Source organism: Phocoena sinus, chromosome 2 (assembly GCF_008692025.1).
Source record: "Phocoena sinus isolate mPhoSin1 chromosome 2, mPhoSin1.pri, whole genome shotgun sequence".
NCBI lineage: Eukaryota > Metazoa > Chordata > Mammalia > Artiodactyla > Phocoenidae > Phocoena > Phocoena sinus.
The window spans coordinates 165,048,124-165,064,509 of record NC_045764.1 but is presented as its reverse complement, the minus strand read 5'-3'; the positions used below and the strand labels follow the sequence as shown (position 1 = coordinate 165,064,509).

At 46.8% G+C, this 16,386-nt stretch overlaps 1 protein-coding gene and 1 non-coding gene across 9 annotated transcripts in view; both read left to right on the top strand.

The window, feature by feature from the left end:
- Positions 1–16,386, top strand: part of TTC7B (tetratricopeptide repeat domain 7B) — a 240,460-nt gene that overhangs the window by 74,135 nt on the left and 149,939 nt on the right. For 7 of the 8 annotated variants that reach the window (XM_032621506.1, XM_032621507.1, XM_032621510.1 and 4 more), the window contains one exon: positions 1,339–1,460. The exons of the other annotated variant lie outside the window; for it this stretch is intronic. In XM_032621506.1, the coding sequence (XP_032477397.1) occupies positions 1,339–1,460 (122 nt within the window). The remainder of the gene's footprint in view (positions 1–1,338; positions 1,461–16,386) is intronic. 8 annotated transcript variants of the gene reach the window in all.
- Positions 8,974–9,102, top strand: LOC116750265. Its single transcript, XR_004348962.1, has one exon. It is a non-coding gene; the product is annotated as a small nucleolar RNA SNORA11 (small nucleolar RNA).

Below are 16,386 nucleotides of genomic sequence, written 5' to 3'. Positions count from 1 at the left end.
ATGAGTCTGGGAAAGTCTGGACTAGAGATTATAAATTTGGGATTCGGCAGCATGTAGCTGATTTTTGAGGGGCGGATGAGATCATCTTGAGAGACACTTAACAGAGAAGGACAAGGGCCCAGAACCGCACTCGTGCATCTCCAGCACTTCGAGGATGGGTGAGGGTGAAGCCAAAAATGACAGTTCTCAGAGGCAGGAGGAACACCCACCTACCTCTTAGCACTTGCAGAGCCAAGGGCTAAGTCAAGAAGGAGCCAGGCAGTTTTGATAAGATGCTGGGATGTAGTTCAAAGGCAAGGGTTGCCCACCTGGCTTTCGTTCCACAATGTATTGTTCGTTGTGTGTCTTCTACTTTTTTTTTCCCTCCCTAAAGCTCATAAGGTAGAGGACCAGCAATTGCTTCGACTCCATTTGGAGAGTAATTTCAAGACCTCTGAAATATTTGGGGTTTGGCGAACAGCTGGATCTTTGGAGAGCTGCTGACTCAGCAGATGTTGGCAGCATGTTTGGAGAGCACTCCTGTGGTTTTTAAAATGGGCCACAGTAGCTTCTGGTTGATAAATGCTTTATTTGACTTGTGAGTTTAAGGAGAGCAGCCTCTGTAACCGTAGCTAAGTGTTTACACTTCACTGTATCCCCCTCAACTTGCAAGCCTTTCTCTTGACTATTTGGCAGTCTTTCTGGCAGGGCTAAACACGTCAACCTTTAAAACCTTGTTATCTGCTGACAAGAGTTCAAGTTTGGGGAGAGGGGGAGTCGAGGTTGTTTTTCTCAACTCTCCCCTTGAGAATAGGTGGCTGCTGCCCAGTCCACAGGCCTCAGCTCTGTAGCCTGGTGAGTTTGCCCTCTCTGGTTAATTCCAGAGCCAGTGCCGATTGTGGCACTTTCCAACTCTTTCTGAAGCTCATCAGACTCTGGAGGGCTGAAGCCACGGGCTGCCCATCAGTGACCACAGCCATTGGTGAATGATGACTGTTTCTGTCCATTGCTGGACCGGCTTCTGTGTCACTCAGCCTCTCTGTCAACATCCCGGCCTTCGGCAGAGCCACTCCACCTCTAATGCTTCTCCTGGCACCGTGCGCTCATCTGCACCCTTCACTCCTCTGTCCTCAGTGCCAGGAGGGCCACACGTGGCCTGGGGTTAGCAGTTGTTCCCTGTCTCACAGAAGTCATTCTCTCTGCTTTTCTTATCCCTGCACTTCTACATCAGTGCCTTGCACTGATGTTTGCATACAGAAGTTATTTTTTCAAGTCCTGCAGTGCACTTAGAGACAGGGTTGGAAGGAGGTAGGCTTGCATGTGGATCTGATTAGTTTTCCGATTTTCTTCCCCTTCTAGGTAATACTTTCTAATATTCAAAACAGAAGTCCTAAGCCCGGCTCTGCTCCCCACGAATCAAGAACTAGGTTTTTTCCTAGAACAGGACTACAGAGAGCCCATGTCCTCTATTTCAAAAATGGGTAAGCCTTCTTCTCTTTCTAATCAAGTTCCTAAAGAAGGAAAGTGGAAAGCCTTATAATGCTGTCTTCAGTTAGTTTTTATCGTAAAAGCAATTTTAAATATAACCACAGTGGGAATTTTTTTTCAAAAAAAGAATGAGCATAGGCTCTTTTGTCTCTTCTCCACCTGGGTCCTCACTTTCCCATGAGATTTGAAGGTGGGGGGAGGGAGGAGGCCCCCCCATGAGTACGAGTCACAGTGTGGAGCACCGGGACCAGGAGGGAATGGGGCCCATGCTCTGTGCTCCCTTGCCTCCCTGGGATGGTACTGAACAGGCCTCCCTGCTTTGTTGCGGGGAAGATGAATGGATCGGAAACCCTGGCCCACAGGATCACCTCCCTTTGCATGGCTGATCCGTTTAGAGAACTGGATTTGCCAAATTTCAGACGGTTTTTATGAAAGCGAGTATGGCTGTAATGCCACACAGGTACATTTTCCCCTTGAGCTGCCCTTGAAAAGAGTTTTAAAAAGGTTTAAGAGCCTGCATGTAAGGGATAGCTCTCTCATGCATTTGATGCTTGTTTTCCTTTTCGTGTTGCTCTTATGAGAAATGCAATGATACTCGTCCAAATCTCTTCAGCTGTCCCTTGTTTTGACATTTTGCTGCAGGATAGATGTGCATGGAGACCAACAGTAGGTATCTGGTTCCCCCGTAGCTCCTCCTAGGCTGTGCGTGGGAGGCCCCTTCCTCGGGAATAGTCCAATAGCGCTTTAAACTGCAGATTGGATAACTGAACAGGGAGTTGCTCCCTCTGCATTTTCAAGAGCTTCAAAACCTTGGGCGTAGCTCATGGAAGTGGGATTTCACCTGCCCAGAGCCACGTGCTTCTGTTTCCCATTTGTTGAGGAGTAACTGCTTATTTTCCAAATCCTATTAAACTGTGGAGAAGGCCTGCTTTGCTCCAAAGGTTCAGATTGGCGGGGCCCACAAAAGGCTGCAATAAACACCCCAAAGTTTGGAATGGCTTGGTAGCTTTGGCATAGATGCTTTTGAGTTTGATCTCATCTGTCACTGATTGAGATCGTCTGAGTGATGGTGCGTGTCCTCTAGGCTGAGTTTTGAGTTCTAGTTTCTTTGCTGTTATAAATAGAGAGAGAAGGGAGGGAACGTAGAATATTTTTTCTGTTTATTCTCCCTTTTCACAATAAGTAGTGTCATCACAGAGGAAACTCCAACCCTGGCTTTTCCTCCCTCTAACCTGTGGGTGTGTGTGACTGATATGCAAGTCCAGAGGCCGGAATGAATTTCCCTGGGGCTTTCAGGAGTCCCAAACCAATACCTTCTATTGAAAATGTTTTGTGTGAGATTGATAAGGGCGGGCCGGACAACTTATTTTCCTATTTGAAGCCTATTCGTCGAGGAGAAAGAAGCAGGGCTATGGGGCTCTGTCCTCCTGCCCTGAACCTCTGGATGCCCACCAGAACCCAACTAAAAAATAATGATGAGAGGTTTGCACTAGGTGATGGATTACATGCTGGGAATTGCTTACTGGCTCATGTCTCGTTTTATCTTACCCAAGTTCAAGAAGATTCCCATTGACATAGTCAAAGTTAAGGGACTGCTTAATTTTGAAGCCCCTCTTCCTTTCTTCTTGTCCTCTTGGTCTTCTCCCTGGGCTCTAAAGACCAGTGATGCATTGAGCCGGCTGCCCTGGAGGGCTCTTGTCAGCTGCAGTGTTCTAAAGCGGTAACAAGAGGTTACGTGGGTAGGTGGAGGTGAGGGCCAGTTTTGAGACCACGAAACACAGACGAAAGGAGAGAGACCAGTGGGAGGTTTTGGACATGCCAAGCGCTGTCAGGGCTGCTGACTTACACGGTGGGTCACTCGGGGCCCAAGAGCCACACCCGGGGGGCATTCATCAGTGGACGCGTACCGCCAGTGTCTCTGCGGAGCAAGTGGGGGCAAATGGAGGTGGTGCCATCCGTAAGCACCAGCGGCTTCCCATCTTCCTATGTGTTTGCTCTGCTCCTTCGTTGTCTCGCTCCCTTTTTGTGTTTCTACACTTAAAAATATATATATCTGGAATTGACAGGATTTGACTGATTTTCAGGGTTAGGAAAATGCATCTTAGATGAGTTCGCCAATAAGCGTTACTAATTGGTAAAGCATATCGTTTTCTTTAGAAATACACTTAAATATGTTCAGCCTTTTAGTTGCCAAGCCCGTGAACTTGGGTCTCTTTCAGAAAGAACCTGACGCCAGGACCAGCTCCTGGGCCGCTCTGATCCCTTAGATCCCTCTTCTGTTTACCAAGTACTTTTATTTCATCGTTGATCCTCATGGCGTTGTATCTTCCACGCCCACCCCCGCCCTTGGGGTTGGCGGTGTAAACAGCATCGCCTCTGTTACACGCACCGTGACCTGGCTGCCAGGCTTCTGACCTCAGTCCTTTCAGTGCTGCCCCCGCTGCAGGGGAAATGCTGTGTGCAGGGCCTTGGCTCAACCTTCAAACCGTGGCCTTGTCCACCATCCAGCCTCTCTCGTGAGGGAGCGCTTGACCCCGGGATGAGACATTGCCGGGGGATGGTCCCCAGCCTCCACAAATTGGTGTTTTCTCATCACACTTTTCCTCATGTCTCATCTACAGCCTGTCACAAATCGTATGTTTCTTCTTCTCTCCTCCTCCCCCTGCCCCTCTCCCCCCTCCGTTCCTCCCCCTCTCTTTCCTGCCTCACCCCCTTCCCCTCCCTCTCCTTGTTGCCCCCTCACTCCCCCTTCTCCCCTGTCCCCTTGGAGGGAGCGAGCACCTGTCATCATCCCAGCCCCAGTGTCCTTGGGCGTGGTCTGGCTTGGCACACACACATGTCCATTTCACGGGGGTTTCTCTTATCCCTCTGGGTGGCAGCAGCAGGCCTGCTGTGAATGAGAAAACCGTCCTGCTGAGGCTCTGCAGAGGGTGGAGGCAGAGAGTGTTAGCCTCAGAGGGCCAGGGCGGCTGCCTCTGAGCTTTTTGAGTTTCCTCGCCCACGGTAGGCACTCGGATGAGGGGAAGCAAGGGCGCTGGAGCCAGAGGACCAGATAACGGACCAGCCCTTCTCCACGCTGGGTGTCCGTTTCTTTATCTGTAAAATAGTGCCAGAACCAGAGAGCTGTGTGTGGCGCAAATAAGAGAACGCCTGTGGAAGCATCTGGTGCAGCGTCAGGCAAACAGGCAGGGGGAGATTGTAACTCCCAGTGACGACGATGCCCGGCTGGCTTTCCAGCTGGAAGTGGGACCACAGGAAGGTCGGGCTCCAGCTGAAGTGGAAGTTCTCGAAGCAGGCGTCACTCATTTCATTTATGACTGCTGGTGTGAGCCAGCTCTGCTCGAGATGCATAACATTAGCTTGGGTAACCCCTAATCACCGAGGGCCACCCCAGTGTTTCAGAGGAAGGAGGCGGGGCCGCCTGGTGTGAGGCACTAGCACTGGGTGTTCTGGGCAGTGTGCAGAGAAACGGCCTCAGCCTGGGGCTCCCCTCAGCCTTCTGAGAAGTGTTACCCCCTCCTTGAGTCCTTGAGGCCACGATGCCAGAGAAGCTTGGGTTTGGGATGCCATTTATTTACTCCACGTTATTTTAGGAGTATTGAACTATATCTTATAAACAAAAGGTAGCCAAGGACATTTCAAGGAGCTTTGCTTCTTGCTCCAGCATGTCAGGTGTACTGGGTAAGCCAAATGGATTGTAGTGTGTGTTTTCCCTGTTCTGAATTGGTTTTAATTCAAGGAGGGTGGGGATAAATTCAAGCAAGAAGGCAAATGAGCGTCAGTGTCTGGGAAATGTACCCGCTGGGTCGTCCTTTTTCCTAGGGTGCATCACGGAGTTCTTTGTGGGAGATCCTGTCTCGGAGAAGGTAGGAAGTCAGGCAGTATGGTCAGACTCTGGGCTGCCCCCCACGTGCCTGCAGCCAGGCCAGGGAATAAAGTGGGATGGAGGGCTTTTTGGAGTTGTGTTATTATAGTCAGTCACCGCTATGTGTTGGCTTTAAATAGACCTCTAATTAGCACTACGCATTGACTTTTCAAAGTTTTTAAACTTCCGCAGTCATCTTGTTGACCTTTGCAACTGTTCAGCCCTGCTCAATGTAGCTTGGAATTAGAAGGCAGGAAGAAGGGCCATGAGGCCTGCGGCGTCCCATGGGCTGCCGAGGTTCCTGGGTTTATGGCCTCAGAGAAACAGTAGCAGCAGACGGGCTCCCACAGGCCCTGTTGGGGGCGGGAGGGAGGGGGAGGGTGACGGCCAGGACGCGAGGGGGCTTGGCTAGATGCACTGGCCTCCCCAGGCACTGGAGCGACTTGGCCTTGTCCTCTGCATTCTTGCCTTCAGTACGTCTTCCTCCTGGCAGTGATAGAAGTGGTTGCCTTTTCAACTGCCCCCTGCTTTCTACATTAGGAGTCAAATGCAAGGAACATGAGAAAATTCAGACACATTTCCAGTAAGCGTTTCGTATGTATCAACTTTTGGTACATGACATTTCTCGAGAGACTCAGAGAGTAAAAAGAAATGAGCCTGCACTGTGGGAGATAGTAGGAGAAAAGAAAAAGGGTAAGATGTGAAAATAAGTAACTTTATAGGCGACAGTATGGTTGTATAAAAGAGTAAACAATGCAAGAACACCTAATAATCACTTTAACTGAGCTGAGGTTTCCAGGCCCATTCACTCATTCAGTAAAGTACTTATTCATCCATTTAGTGAGGACTAATCGCATAGGAGCCAGGCCCTGGCCTAGCACTGGGGCTTTAATGCGGAAAAGAACAACAAAGTCCCTGACCTCCTAGAACTTCATCTCAGGGAATTAACTAAAAGAAGCAGTCTCAGGATATCTGTACATGTGTGACAGGGGAAGTCCAGGTTGCCAGAAAGCCAAATAAGGAGGCTGCCTGTTGAGACGGCGGAAGATTTGGGAAGGGGGTAAAGCTTTGGAGAAGTGGGATTGAAATGATGTAGGTGCACAGATTCGGGAGAGTCAGGGGTACTTTCCAGCTAGTTGGTAGAAACCTGGGGTTAGAACTACCAACCTGGGGTTGGTAGAAACCTGGGGTGCTCAGTATTGTATATATTCTGCAGGGTATGAGGAGGCCACTCTGGTTGGAGCAGAGGTTTATACAGTAATGTATGTGTTTCTATATAAACCTCCCAGCACAGGACCTGGCATGCAGTAGGTTGGGTCAGTTATCCAACATAGTTCTGCTATGTGCCGGTACTGTGCTTGGTACTGAATTGGGGAATATAAGACACATAGTCCGGGTCCTCAGGGAGGATACAGCCTAGTGAGGGAGAAGATAATAAACAAGTAAACCAATGTTTATAATTGCAAATCGTAATAAATGCTAGGAAACGAATGGGTGCAGCAAATAACAGAGGGCACCTGCTTAGGTAGGGTGGTCAGGCCAGGCCTCCTGAGGAAGTGACATGAGACCAAGACTTGAAGGCTTCACAAGCAGGAGAAAGAGTGGTGCAAGCAGAGGGCCCACCACGTGTAAGGTCTTGACCCAGGGAAGTTTGATGTGTTTAGGAACCTGAAAAGAGCCCAGTGTGGCTGCAGCAGAGTTGGAAGGGGGAGAGTCACAGACTCTCCTGGTTTGGCTTACCCTGAAAAGGCAGATCTACTCTGGTGGCGTACAATGGGAGAGTAGCGATTGTCCAAAGAAAAATCCCCAAGTCACCAAAACAAAGGCGAGGTGACAGTGGTGGGCAAGGCATTAGATGCTCACCTCAAAGATGACAGTGGGGCTTCCCTGGTGGCGCAGTGGTTGAGAGTCCGCCTGCCGATGAAGGGGACGCGGGTTCGTGCCCTGGTCCGGGAGGATCCCACGTGCCGCGGAGCGGCTGGGCCCGTGAGCCATGGCCGCTGAGCCTGCGCGTCCGGAGCCTGTGCTCCGCAAGGGGAGAGGCCACAACAGTGAGAGGCCGGCGTACCGCCAAAAAAAAAAAATAAAAGATGACAGTGGTAGTAGGGACCAAGACAAGTGGATGGATTGGAGATGTATGGTAGAACTGCTGTTCGTTGATGTGTGATCCCAACTGGTGTGGGGACTAGTTGATGAATTGGATTTGGGGGGCAGCGGGAAGGGGAACAGAGGAATCAGGAATGACTCCCCAGTTGCAGTCGGAGCAACTGGTTAGATGGAGTGGGGACAAGGAGAGGACCAGATTCGGAAAAGAGGAAATCAGAGATTTGCCTTTGGATGTGTATCATTTGAGAGCCTGTGAGATTTCCAAGTGGCAGTGTCGACTAGGAGGATAGATGAGCACAGGGGAGGTTGAACCTTGAGTTATAAGTTGGGAGTCTCAGCATGTTGATTATATTAAAAGCCCTGGACTGGATGGGCTGAGAGGGACAGACCATAAAGAGAGAAGCAAAGCCCAGGACCCAGCAGGAAACCTGCAAGAGTTGGAGTTGGGCCAAGGAGGAGGAGCCCATAGGGGAGCTGCCCGAGGTAGGAGGGACCACGAGGGTGTGTCCTCATAGAAGCCTAAGGTGCCTGAAGAGGAGGAAGGGCTCACCTGATGACGCTGAGGTGTTAATAAGGGTAAATACCAAAGCACTGGATTCGGTAATATGGAAAGCCTTTGTGACCTTGAAAGGACTTTTGGTGGATGGTCAGAGCACAAGCTAGATTGGGGAAAGAGCGGCACGAACGAAGTGGTGGCCTCAGATGTGGGTCACTTTAAATAAATGTTATTTCCGTTCCCATTTCCTTTTCCAAGTTAGGGTTCTCGCTGGAAGGATGGATGGCGGAGAGATGGTGGAAGACTGAAAACCAGGCTAAGATGCAGGGAATTTATTCTTCAGGTGTGGAGAAGGATGGGGTATCAGGAAGGGCCAAGGCTAGGGTAGCTCATTTGGCAGGGTTCTAGTGCCAGCAGAATCATGCCCACCATATCAGTCGGACTTGGTTCATTTTACTTGGTTTTCAGCCATAGGCTACGTTCTGATCTCAGCAAGAACCATGTATGTATTGGACTGAGAGAAAGATGGGGTGATGGAGGGAGTGGTGGGGGGGACTCCATGTAAGTGGGCTACTGCCTTTATTCACAACAGCTTCAGGAGGGAAGTTTACGGACCAGTGTGAGTCCTGCAGCCTGGTCAGCCAGGACCACCTCGGTGATGCCACTTGTCATTCAAGCAGTCCTGTGTCTGGAAGACTTTGGGTCAACCTAGCGAACTGTGCTAAGCACTTCCCACGAGTCATTTCAGTAATAAGGAAAATTTTCATGATAGTTGAGCTGAAGGTCGGGTGTAGAATCTGAAAATCCTGGAGTCCAAATGGTTAGAGCATATTTTTAAAAATCACTGCCCTCTGTAGCTGAGGACTCTGAGATCCAGAGAAATCACATTCAATGATCATTTAATAAATACTTATCAAGAACCTCAAGAGGTTATTTACTAGTGCCAAACACTGTTCTAAGTGAACAGGTCAGACCCAGTCACTGCCTTGATGGGGTTTACATTTTGCTCAGGGAGACAGTCAGTAAACAAGGCAGTGCTGGGGTGTGCTCAGAGCAGGAGGCTGAAGAAATGGCTCCTCTGTTTATAACACACCTGACAGGCATCTGGGTTCATTGTGACAAGGGACACAAAACTTGTAGCCTTCCTATGAGCAAATACCCTACACATGTCCTCCTGCACCTCCAGGTGGCCTCTGAGCGGGACCAGTGGGACAGGGCTCCATACTGGAAGAAAAGCCACCGTGTTTAGCGGGGGAGTTTGCTGCCTAGAGCCTGTGGTGGACCATGAGTGGTCTTATAGACTTAAAGGCTTTGAACCTCTCTTTTCAAGGAAAAAAAGAAGATCCCATTTATATGCTATTCTAGAAAAGACCAAACAGTGGAGACAATAAAAAGATCGCCAGCAGTTTGGGAGAGAGGGGAGGTGAATACACAGCATATAGAAGTTTTTCAGAGCAGTGAAAATACTTTGTATGCCATTATAATGATGGATAGGTGTCATTATACTTTTGTCCAAACCCATGGAATGTGCAACACTATTCACTTCCTTAGAGTGAACCCTAAGGTGAACTGTGGACTTCGGGAAATTTCTATACCTTCCTATCAATTTTGTTGTAAACCTAAAACTTCTAAAAAAAAAAAAAAAGAAGAAAAAGAAAAAGAAGAGAATTAAACAAGGCAGTGTGATTTATTCAGGGTCACACAGCTAGTTGGTGGCCTGCGCCTCCCCCTGCTGACGCCCAGCCCAGTTTTCTCAGCACTCGCACAGAATGACCACTCCCAGTTAGTGTTCTCTTCTTGAAGATGGAGCTCTGGGCAGCAGAGCCGCAAGGAATACATTAGACTGAGAAAATAAGGACTTTTAAAGCCAGTCTAGTTGTAATTGTTTATGTAAGAAAAAGCGTCAGCCAAGTCTTCTCTGTTTTGTTTCAGTGTAGACTAGGTCTGGCTCATCCCTTAATGCCATCAAAACTTTAGTATGAAAACAAAGGAGTCTTTGTCAGTTTTAATTATGAAATTCCAGGACCACTTTCCGTGATAAATTTCAGGGGATGAATTATGGGGCTCGGGTAGTTGCTTTCAATGCACTGCATAAGCGCTAGCACCCACGGCGTGTTCGAGGCCTGCGCCATCAAAGCGTTATCAGCGTTCAGCAAGGTGGGTGCATCCATGTTGGCCTGTCCTGGCTTCAGCAGAAGAACGGGGTAGGTCATTTGAGGCTTCCAGAGTACAAGGCGGGATAGGGTGGGAGCATGGGGCATGGGGAGGGGACCGGTGAACTAATTAGCAGTTACTTGCATCTCACAAAGGCCCCTCTCCGGACGGTTTCTCCCAGCTGTAGGCTGCCTCCTTCAGCCTCCGTTCAGAATTGGAATTCCCTGAAAGATGAACTGGTACAGGAGATTATTCCAGTTTTCACCTTGGGTTTGTTCAGGATAGTGATTTTCTATTTTAATGGAGGCAGGAGGGAAGGGGGAGGTTCTTTGTTTATTCGTCCACTTATTTGTTCATCCATCAAACGTTTATGTGCTAGGAGCTAGGGTGGAGGCAGCAAATGATCCCAGTGGATGTTCTAGTCCAACAGGAAAATAAATAACTACAAGTAGGCTTACACCTTAGGAAAGGAGAAGAAGGCAACACTACCTCTTTAAATTCAGCCTTTCACTTTGCACGTTTTCCCCAAAAGAGATGGTTATATAACAGTTGTGGCTAAAAAATCAAAATTAACTTTATTTTTTTTGATATTTCCCAGTAACTCTTGATACGACCGGAGATTGACCCTGGAATTTTCTTTTATAGAGGGCAATATTTGCAGGCCGACTCTTGGGTCATGCTCTGGACAGGAGTATCATCAGTGAGCATACACAGCAGGAACTTAACAGTGTGGTGTGAGGACTACTGCCCAACTCTGTTTAGTTTCAGATGATTTGTTCCAACATTCACTTGTTCTGCCAGTGTTTATTCAGCTGCTACTCCTGCCAGATGTTCTCCAGGTGCTGGGGGCGAAATGGTGAGCAGCCAGACGTGCTTCTTGCTTTCAGAGAGAAACCAGGTCCTTATATTCCTGGGTGTATAACTACACCCCGAGATGGGGCTCAGGCGGTAAGGTACCCATTTCTGTGAGAGGCCATTTGAAAATGAAGTTGACCTGGAGCTGGTGGTTAGGGGAGGTTTCCCGAGCAAGTGACTGAGCAGAGCCTGAAGATGGATCAGTGAAGAGGAGCTAATTCACAAAGGCGAGGTGGACTGGGAAGGGCGCTCGTGTCGGTTAGACCTGAAAGGATCCTGAATAGGCATCAGAGGCATCTGGTCCAACCAACCCATCCTTTTTCTCTGCTCTGTTTTTCTCAGTATTTAACGGGCATCAAATGTACTACGAACAGTGCTTACCAGGGATCTTCTTAGGTTCAGTTAAGCATTCCGACCCACAAGACTTTCACTGGCCACACTTGGCCATCTATGGAGACAGATCTGGAGCAGAACCGTAAGTTGCCAACCAGGCAGTGTCAAGGGTTTCTCTCCTATGTGAGCTGTGCTCTTGGCAGTCATCTGGCCACCCAGGAGCTGTCCTCTTTGCCCCTCCCTCATCATGTGACAGCTCACGTGCTAGAGAATGAGCTTCACGTGGAGTAGGGGTGGGGTCTGCCCCGGCTTAACGTCTCCCTGAGGGATATGCTCAGTTGTAAGTCATCACACTCAAGGACGCCCAAAGCGGCGTTGTCCCCATCAGATATTTATAGTTCCTTGCAGTCCAGATGCAAGTTATCAGTCAGAGGTCATTTTTAATATAAGCAATGTTGCCTCGTAACATAATTGACATTCTAGCTTTATTAGGTTTCCAGGGAAACAGAAGTAGAAAGTTAACCTAAGGTCAGATTCTCAAGCAGGAGAGGAAAGGAATTTGCTAACCCTTTGCCCACATTGTGTTTTTTTTTCCCTTATCTAATCTGTTTATTGTCTGTCTCCCATCACTGGAATATAAGTTCCAGGAATTTTTATCTGTTTGGTTTGGGGAGGGATCTGTACCTTGAGAGTATCTGGTATACAAGTGTACGTGAATGAATGAGTGAGTGAGTGAATGAACTTATGTTCAGCCGAGATGGCTGTGGCTCACAGATGCCTGACAGTTGTGTGTTTTCTTTAAAATTAGTTCACGCAGCATGTATGTACTGAGAGCTAAGCGTGCAAGCACTGTGCTAGGTGCCGGGATGTAAGGAAGAAAAAGACAGCCTAGACGGGCCTCATGGAAGTGACCGCTCCTGTTGCTGTTTAGGGGGAGCTGTGCTCTGACCATCTAGCTCTTCCCACAGATGATGTCCTTCTGTTGGAAGAGGGTGAAGGGGGCCAGGTATCAAGTGGTTTCCTTGACCTCAGTAAGAGATAATACGTTTTCTGGGAAGGTCATAGGGACTCCTGCTGTCTGCCTTATCTCTGAGACTGTTTCCAATAACGGTGGCTTTATTATAAGACACCCCCCAAGCAGGCCTGATAGACTCTTTCTTTTCTGAGAAGCTCCTAGCTTGGTGGAAAATTGGTGCTTGTAGCCCTCCTTACTTAAGCCTGGCGTGTACACATCTGGATGGGATTCTAGCGTTCCCACAGCAGGAAAGAGAATTATCATTTTCCACGGTTTAGTGTTGAGAACATTTGCTCCCAGAGCCTCCCAGACCTGCATTTTTTTTCAAGTATGTAGCTCTTTGAGTTGAAACCTCACAGGCTGAAGTTGGACACAGAAGCCTGAGAGCCTGTTTAAGCATGGCCTTCGTAGGCAGCCCCTCAAGGGCAGGCCATTGAAATGGCACATGTGTGTTGGGAAGGAGGAATTCACGTCCCGTCTGGTCAAGGAGGAAGCCAGATTTTACCCCCTCTGAGCCTGTCAGACTGTGGAGAGCTTTCTCGGTAATTTAGTGCCGCCTGTGCCACAGAGCTGGTCCAGATGTATCTGCCCGGGAAGCAGGGTGGATGGGCAGGAGGGTGTTGGGAAGGCATGCAGCATTCCTGTTCTTGGCCAGAGCAAATTTCATCAACCTGTTCTTTCCCTTCCCTGGTTTAAGTGTCAAATGCGTTAATATTTTATATGAGGGCAGGGTGCAGGGGGTGGAGGCCCCAGCTCTTTTCAAGGGATATTTCCTACCTATTTCTTTTTAAGTCATCATTTTTCTCTCCATACTTTTTTTTTTTTTTTTTTTTTGCAGAGGTATTTTTAGTCAGCTCTCAGAGAGAGTTCCAGAGAGGTTGAGTTAAAGCCCAGAAAATGACTGAGACATCTTTGGAAAATTTACGACTTTTCTTAGGAAATGCTAGAACCTTCTATTGAAAGGGAGAGGGGCCATAAATTTTCTTACAAACACCTGCCTTTATATTTGTATAGCAATGTCTGCCGTAGATCTGTACACCAATAAGGATATCTACAATATGATTGTATGTTCTCATAGCAAAATCCTGCATTAAGCTGTAAGATTTTAAAAAATTAATGAATTGCTTTTTTCAATTGACGTTTGATTTTTCCACCTTCCTCTCTATTTGAGGTTTGAATTTTTACTTTTTATTCACAGGTGACTTTGGTGGTGATTCTTTAGGCTAGGTGTTCAGCTAGCTCTTCCTTCTGTATCTTCTCTTTGCTGGCAGGTGCTTGGTTGATGGGTATGGGAGCTGGTTCTCCTTTGACTCTCCCTGGTAGATTAACATCAGAAGCAGCAATCTCTGCATGTTGGAAACAAGCAGTTAAAATACCAGGAAGAATCTGATGTTGTGTTTCTTCTGAAGAATACTCAGAAAAACTCATTAGCCAGACTTGGTAAAACCTCTGAATTACAGATTTTTTTAAAGATGCAATTATACTGCTTCCAAGTACGTTTTGAGCTAGTTAAAAAAAAGAAGCTCTTGCCATCTCAACTCCATGTATGTTTATTGAGAGCCTGCTGGGCACCAGTCACTAGGATAAGCTCTGGGATATGAGATGAATAAAAAATGTTCTCTGAGCTCATGGGAAAGACAACAAATAATTATAACACCTGGTGCAAAGCACTATAAAGAAAAGACGGGCTGGTGGGGAGAAGGAGAGGGAGGGGAGGACGGAGGAGCAAGCACTTGCCTGGGTGCGTTCATCCAGTTCATTAGAAGAACTGACATTTGAACTTGGTCTTTGAGGGAGGGGTAAGATTTCCCCATCTCAGGGAGGCCTGGGGGGGGCAGGGATGGTAGGCCTGGTTGAATGCTAGAGCTACCAGGCCAGACACACTTTATGCACTCTTGGCAGGCAGCATTGTCTAGTGGTTAAAAACCATTGACTCTGGATCCACCTGCCTGGGTTTGAATCCTCCCCCTTACAAGCGCGGTGACCTTGGCAAGTTACTTAACCTCTCTGTGTTTCACTTTCCTCATTTGTAAACTGGGGATAATAATAGTACCTTCTTCGTAGTGTTGTTAGGCAGATTAAGTGCGTTAGTAATTATTGTGTGTTTGGACAGTGTCTGGCACATGGTAAGTTTGATAAATAAATTAATAAAACCCTGCAGAGTGAAGGGTTTGTCAGCTCCCTAGAAGAAAAGGTAAGAATCAGCAGCTGAGAAGTCTGGGAAGATGATAACAACAGTGGCAGTATAGTTTTGGGATCTTCTCATATCCTGTCATTAAAAAAGACACAGTAACCGGACAGCAAAACCAAAAACCCGTGCACAACATTTACCGTGAAACTAGATGACAAGGTGTACTCACGAACACCAAAGTACAAGCTAATGGCGACAGACTACCAACAGCTAGAGACAAGCATGTTATTTGCATCTGTGTGGGAGAAAGCAGAAGGAAGCAATGGGGGATCCCAGGGGCCTGAGGACAGGAGACCGAAAATAGCCATCAAGACTACTGGAAAGCTTGTCTGGCCAATTGAGATTAGCTGCTGAAAATGAGAGGGTTTTGCCCAAGTAAGGTCTAAGGGACTGGAGCAGTCTGGCCCCTGTGAAGACTTGAAACCGACCCACTAGGGCTTTTTGCTGGGACTGGACCCCACAATGAGGAGAATGCTGAAAGTGGAATGAAAACTGACCAAGTGACACAAGAGACAAAAGAACGATCAGGTAGAGATAAAAGTGAAGGACGGGGAGGTAGCCAGGAATTATCATAAAGCAAGATGCTACTATTATTTTTTAGCGGCTTTATTTAGGTATAATTTATATATCAAAAATTCACCTGTTGTAAATATGCAGTTCAATTGTTTTAAGTAAACTTACGGAAGCATTGCAGTCATTGGCACAATTCAGCTTTAGAACATTCCATCACCCTAAAAGTTCTTCATGCCTATTTGTAATCAGTCCCCACTCCTACCCCCAGCTCCAGACAACCACTTTTCTGCTCTATAGATTTGCCTTTTCCAGAAATGTCACATAAATGGGATCATAGAATACGTAGTCCTTTGTGTCTTGCTTCTTTCTCTTAGGATAATGTGTTTGAGGTTTACCCACGTTGTTGAATATATCAGTAATCACTCCTTTGTATTGCTAAATAGTTTTTCCATTGTTTATCCATTTACCAGTTGATGGACATTTGGATCGTTTCCACTTTGGGGCTATTATGAATAATGCTGCTATGATCACTCATGGACAAATCTTTCTGTAGACATATGTTTTCATTTTCCTTAGATAGATTCATCAGAGTGGAATTGATGGGTCATAAGTTTATGTTTAACTTTTAAGAAACTGCTAAGCTGTTTTCCTGAGTGACTGTACCATTTTACCTTCCTAGCAGCAGTGTATGAGAGTTCCAGCTTCTTTCCATTCTCTTCAACATTTAGTGTTGGCAGTTTTGAAATTAAAGCCAGTCTGGTGGGTTTGTAGTGGTATCTCGTGATTTTAATTTGCATTTCCCTAATGATTAATGATGTTCAGCTGTTTTGCATGTGCCTATTAGCTATTCTTATATCTTCTTTGGTGAAAGTCTTCAAATCTTTTGCCCTGTTTTCAATTGGATTGTCTTCTTATTATCAAGTTGTAAGAGTTCCTTATATATTCTGGATACAGGTCCTTTATCAGATATATAATTTGCAGATATTTTCTGCCAGTCTATGGCAGGTATTCATTTTTTTTAAATTATGTCATTCAGAGAGGAAAAGTTAATTTTGATGAAGTCCAACTTAACCAATTTTTCTTTTTATGGATCGTCCTTTTGGTGTCATAGCTAAGAAATTTTGGCCCAATCTAAGACCACAAAGTTTTTCTCCTGTGTTTTATTACAGAAGTTTTTATAGTTTTACTTTTACACGTAGGCCTCTAATCTATTTTGAGTTAATATTTGTGTATGGTGTGATGTAAGAGTCTAAGTTAATTTTTTTTTTTTTTTTGGCATTTAGATATCCAGTTGTCTAAGCACCACTTGTTGAAAAGTCAACTCTTTTCCCATTAAATTGCCTTGACACTTTAGCAAAATAATTAATTAATTGAGCATAAATATAAAGGTT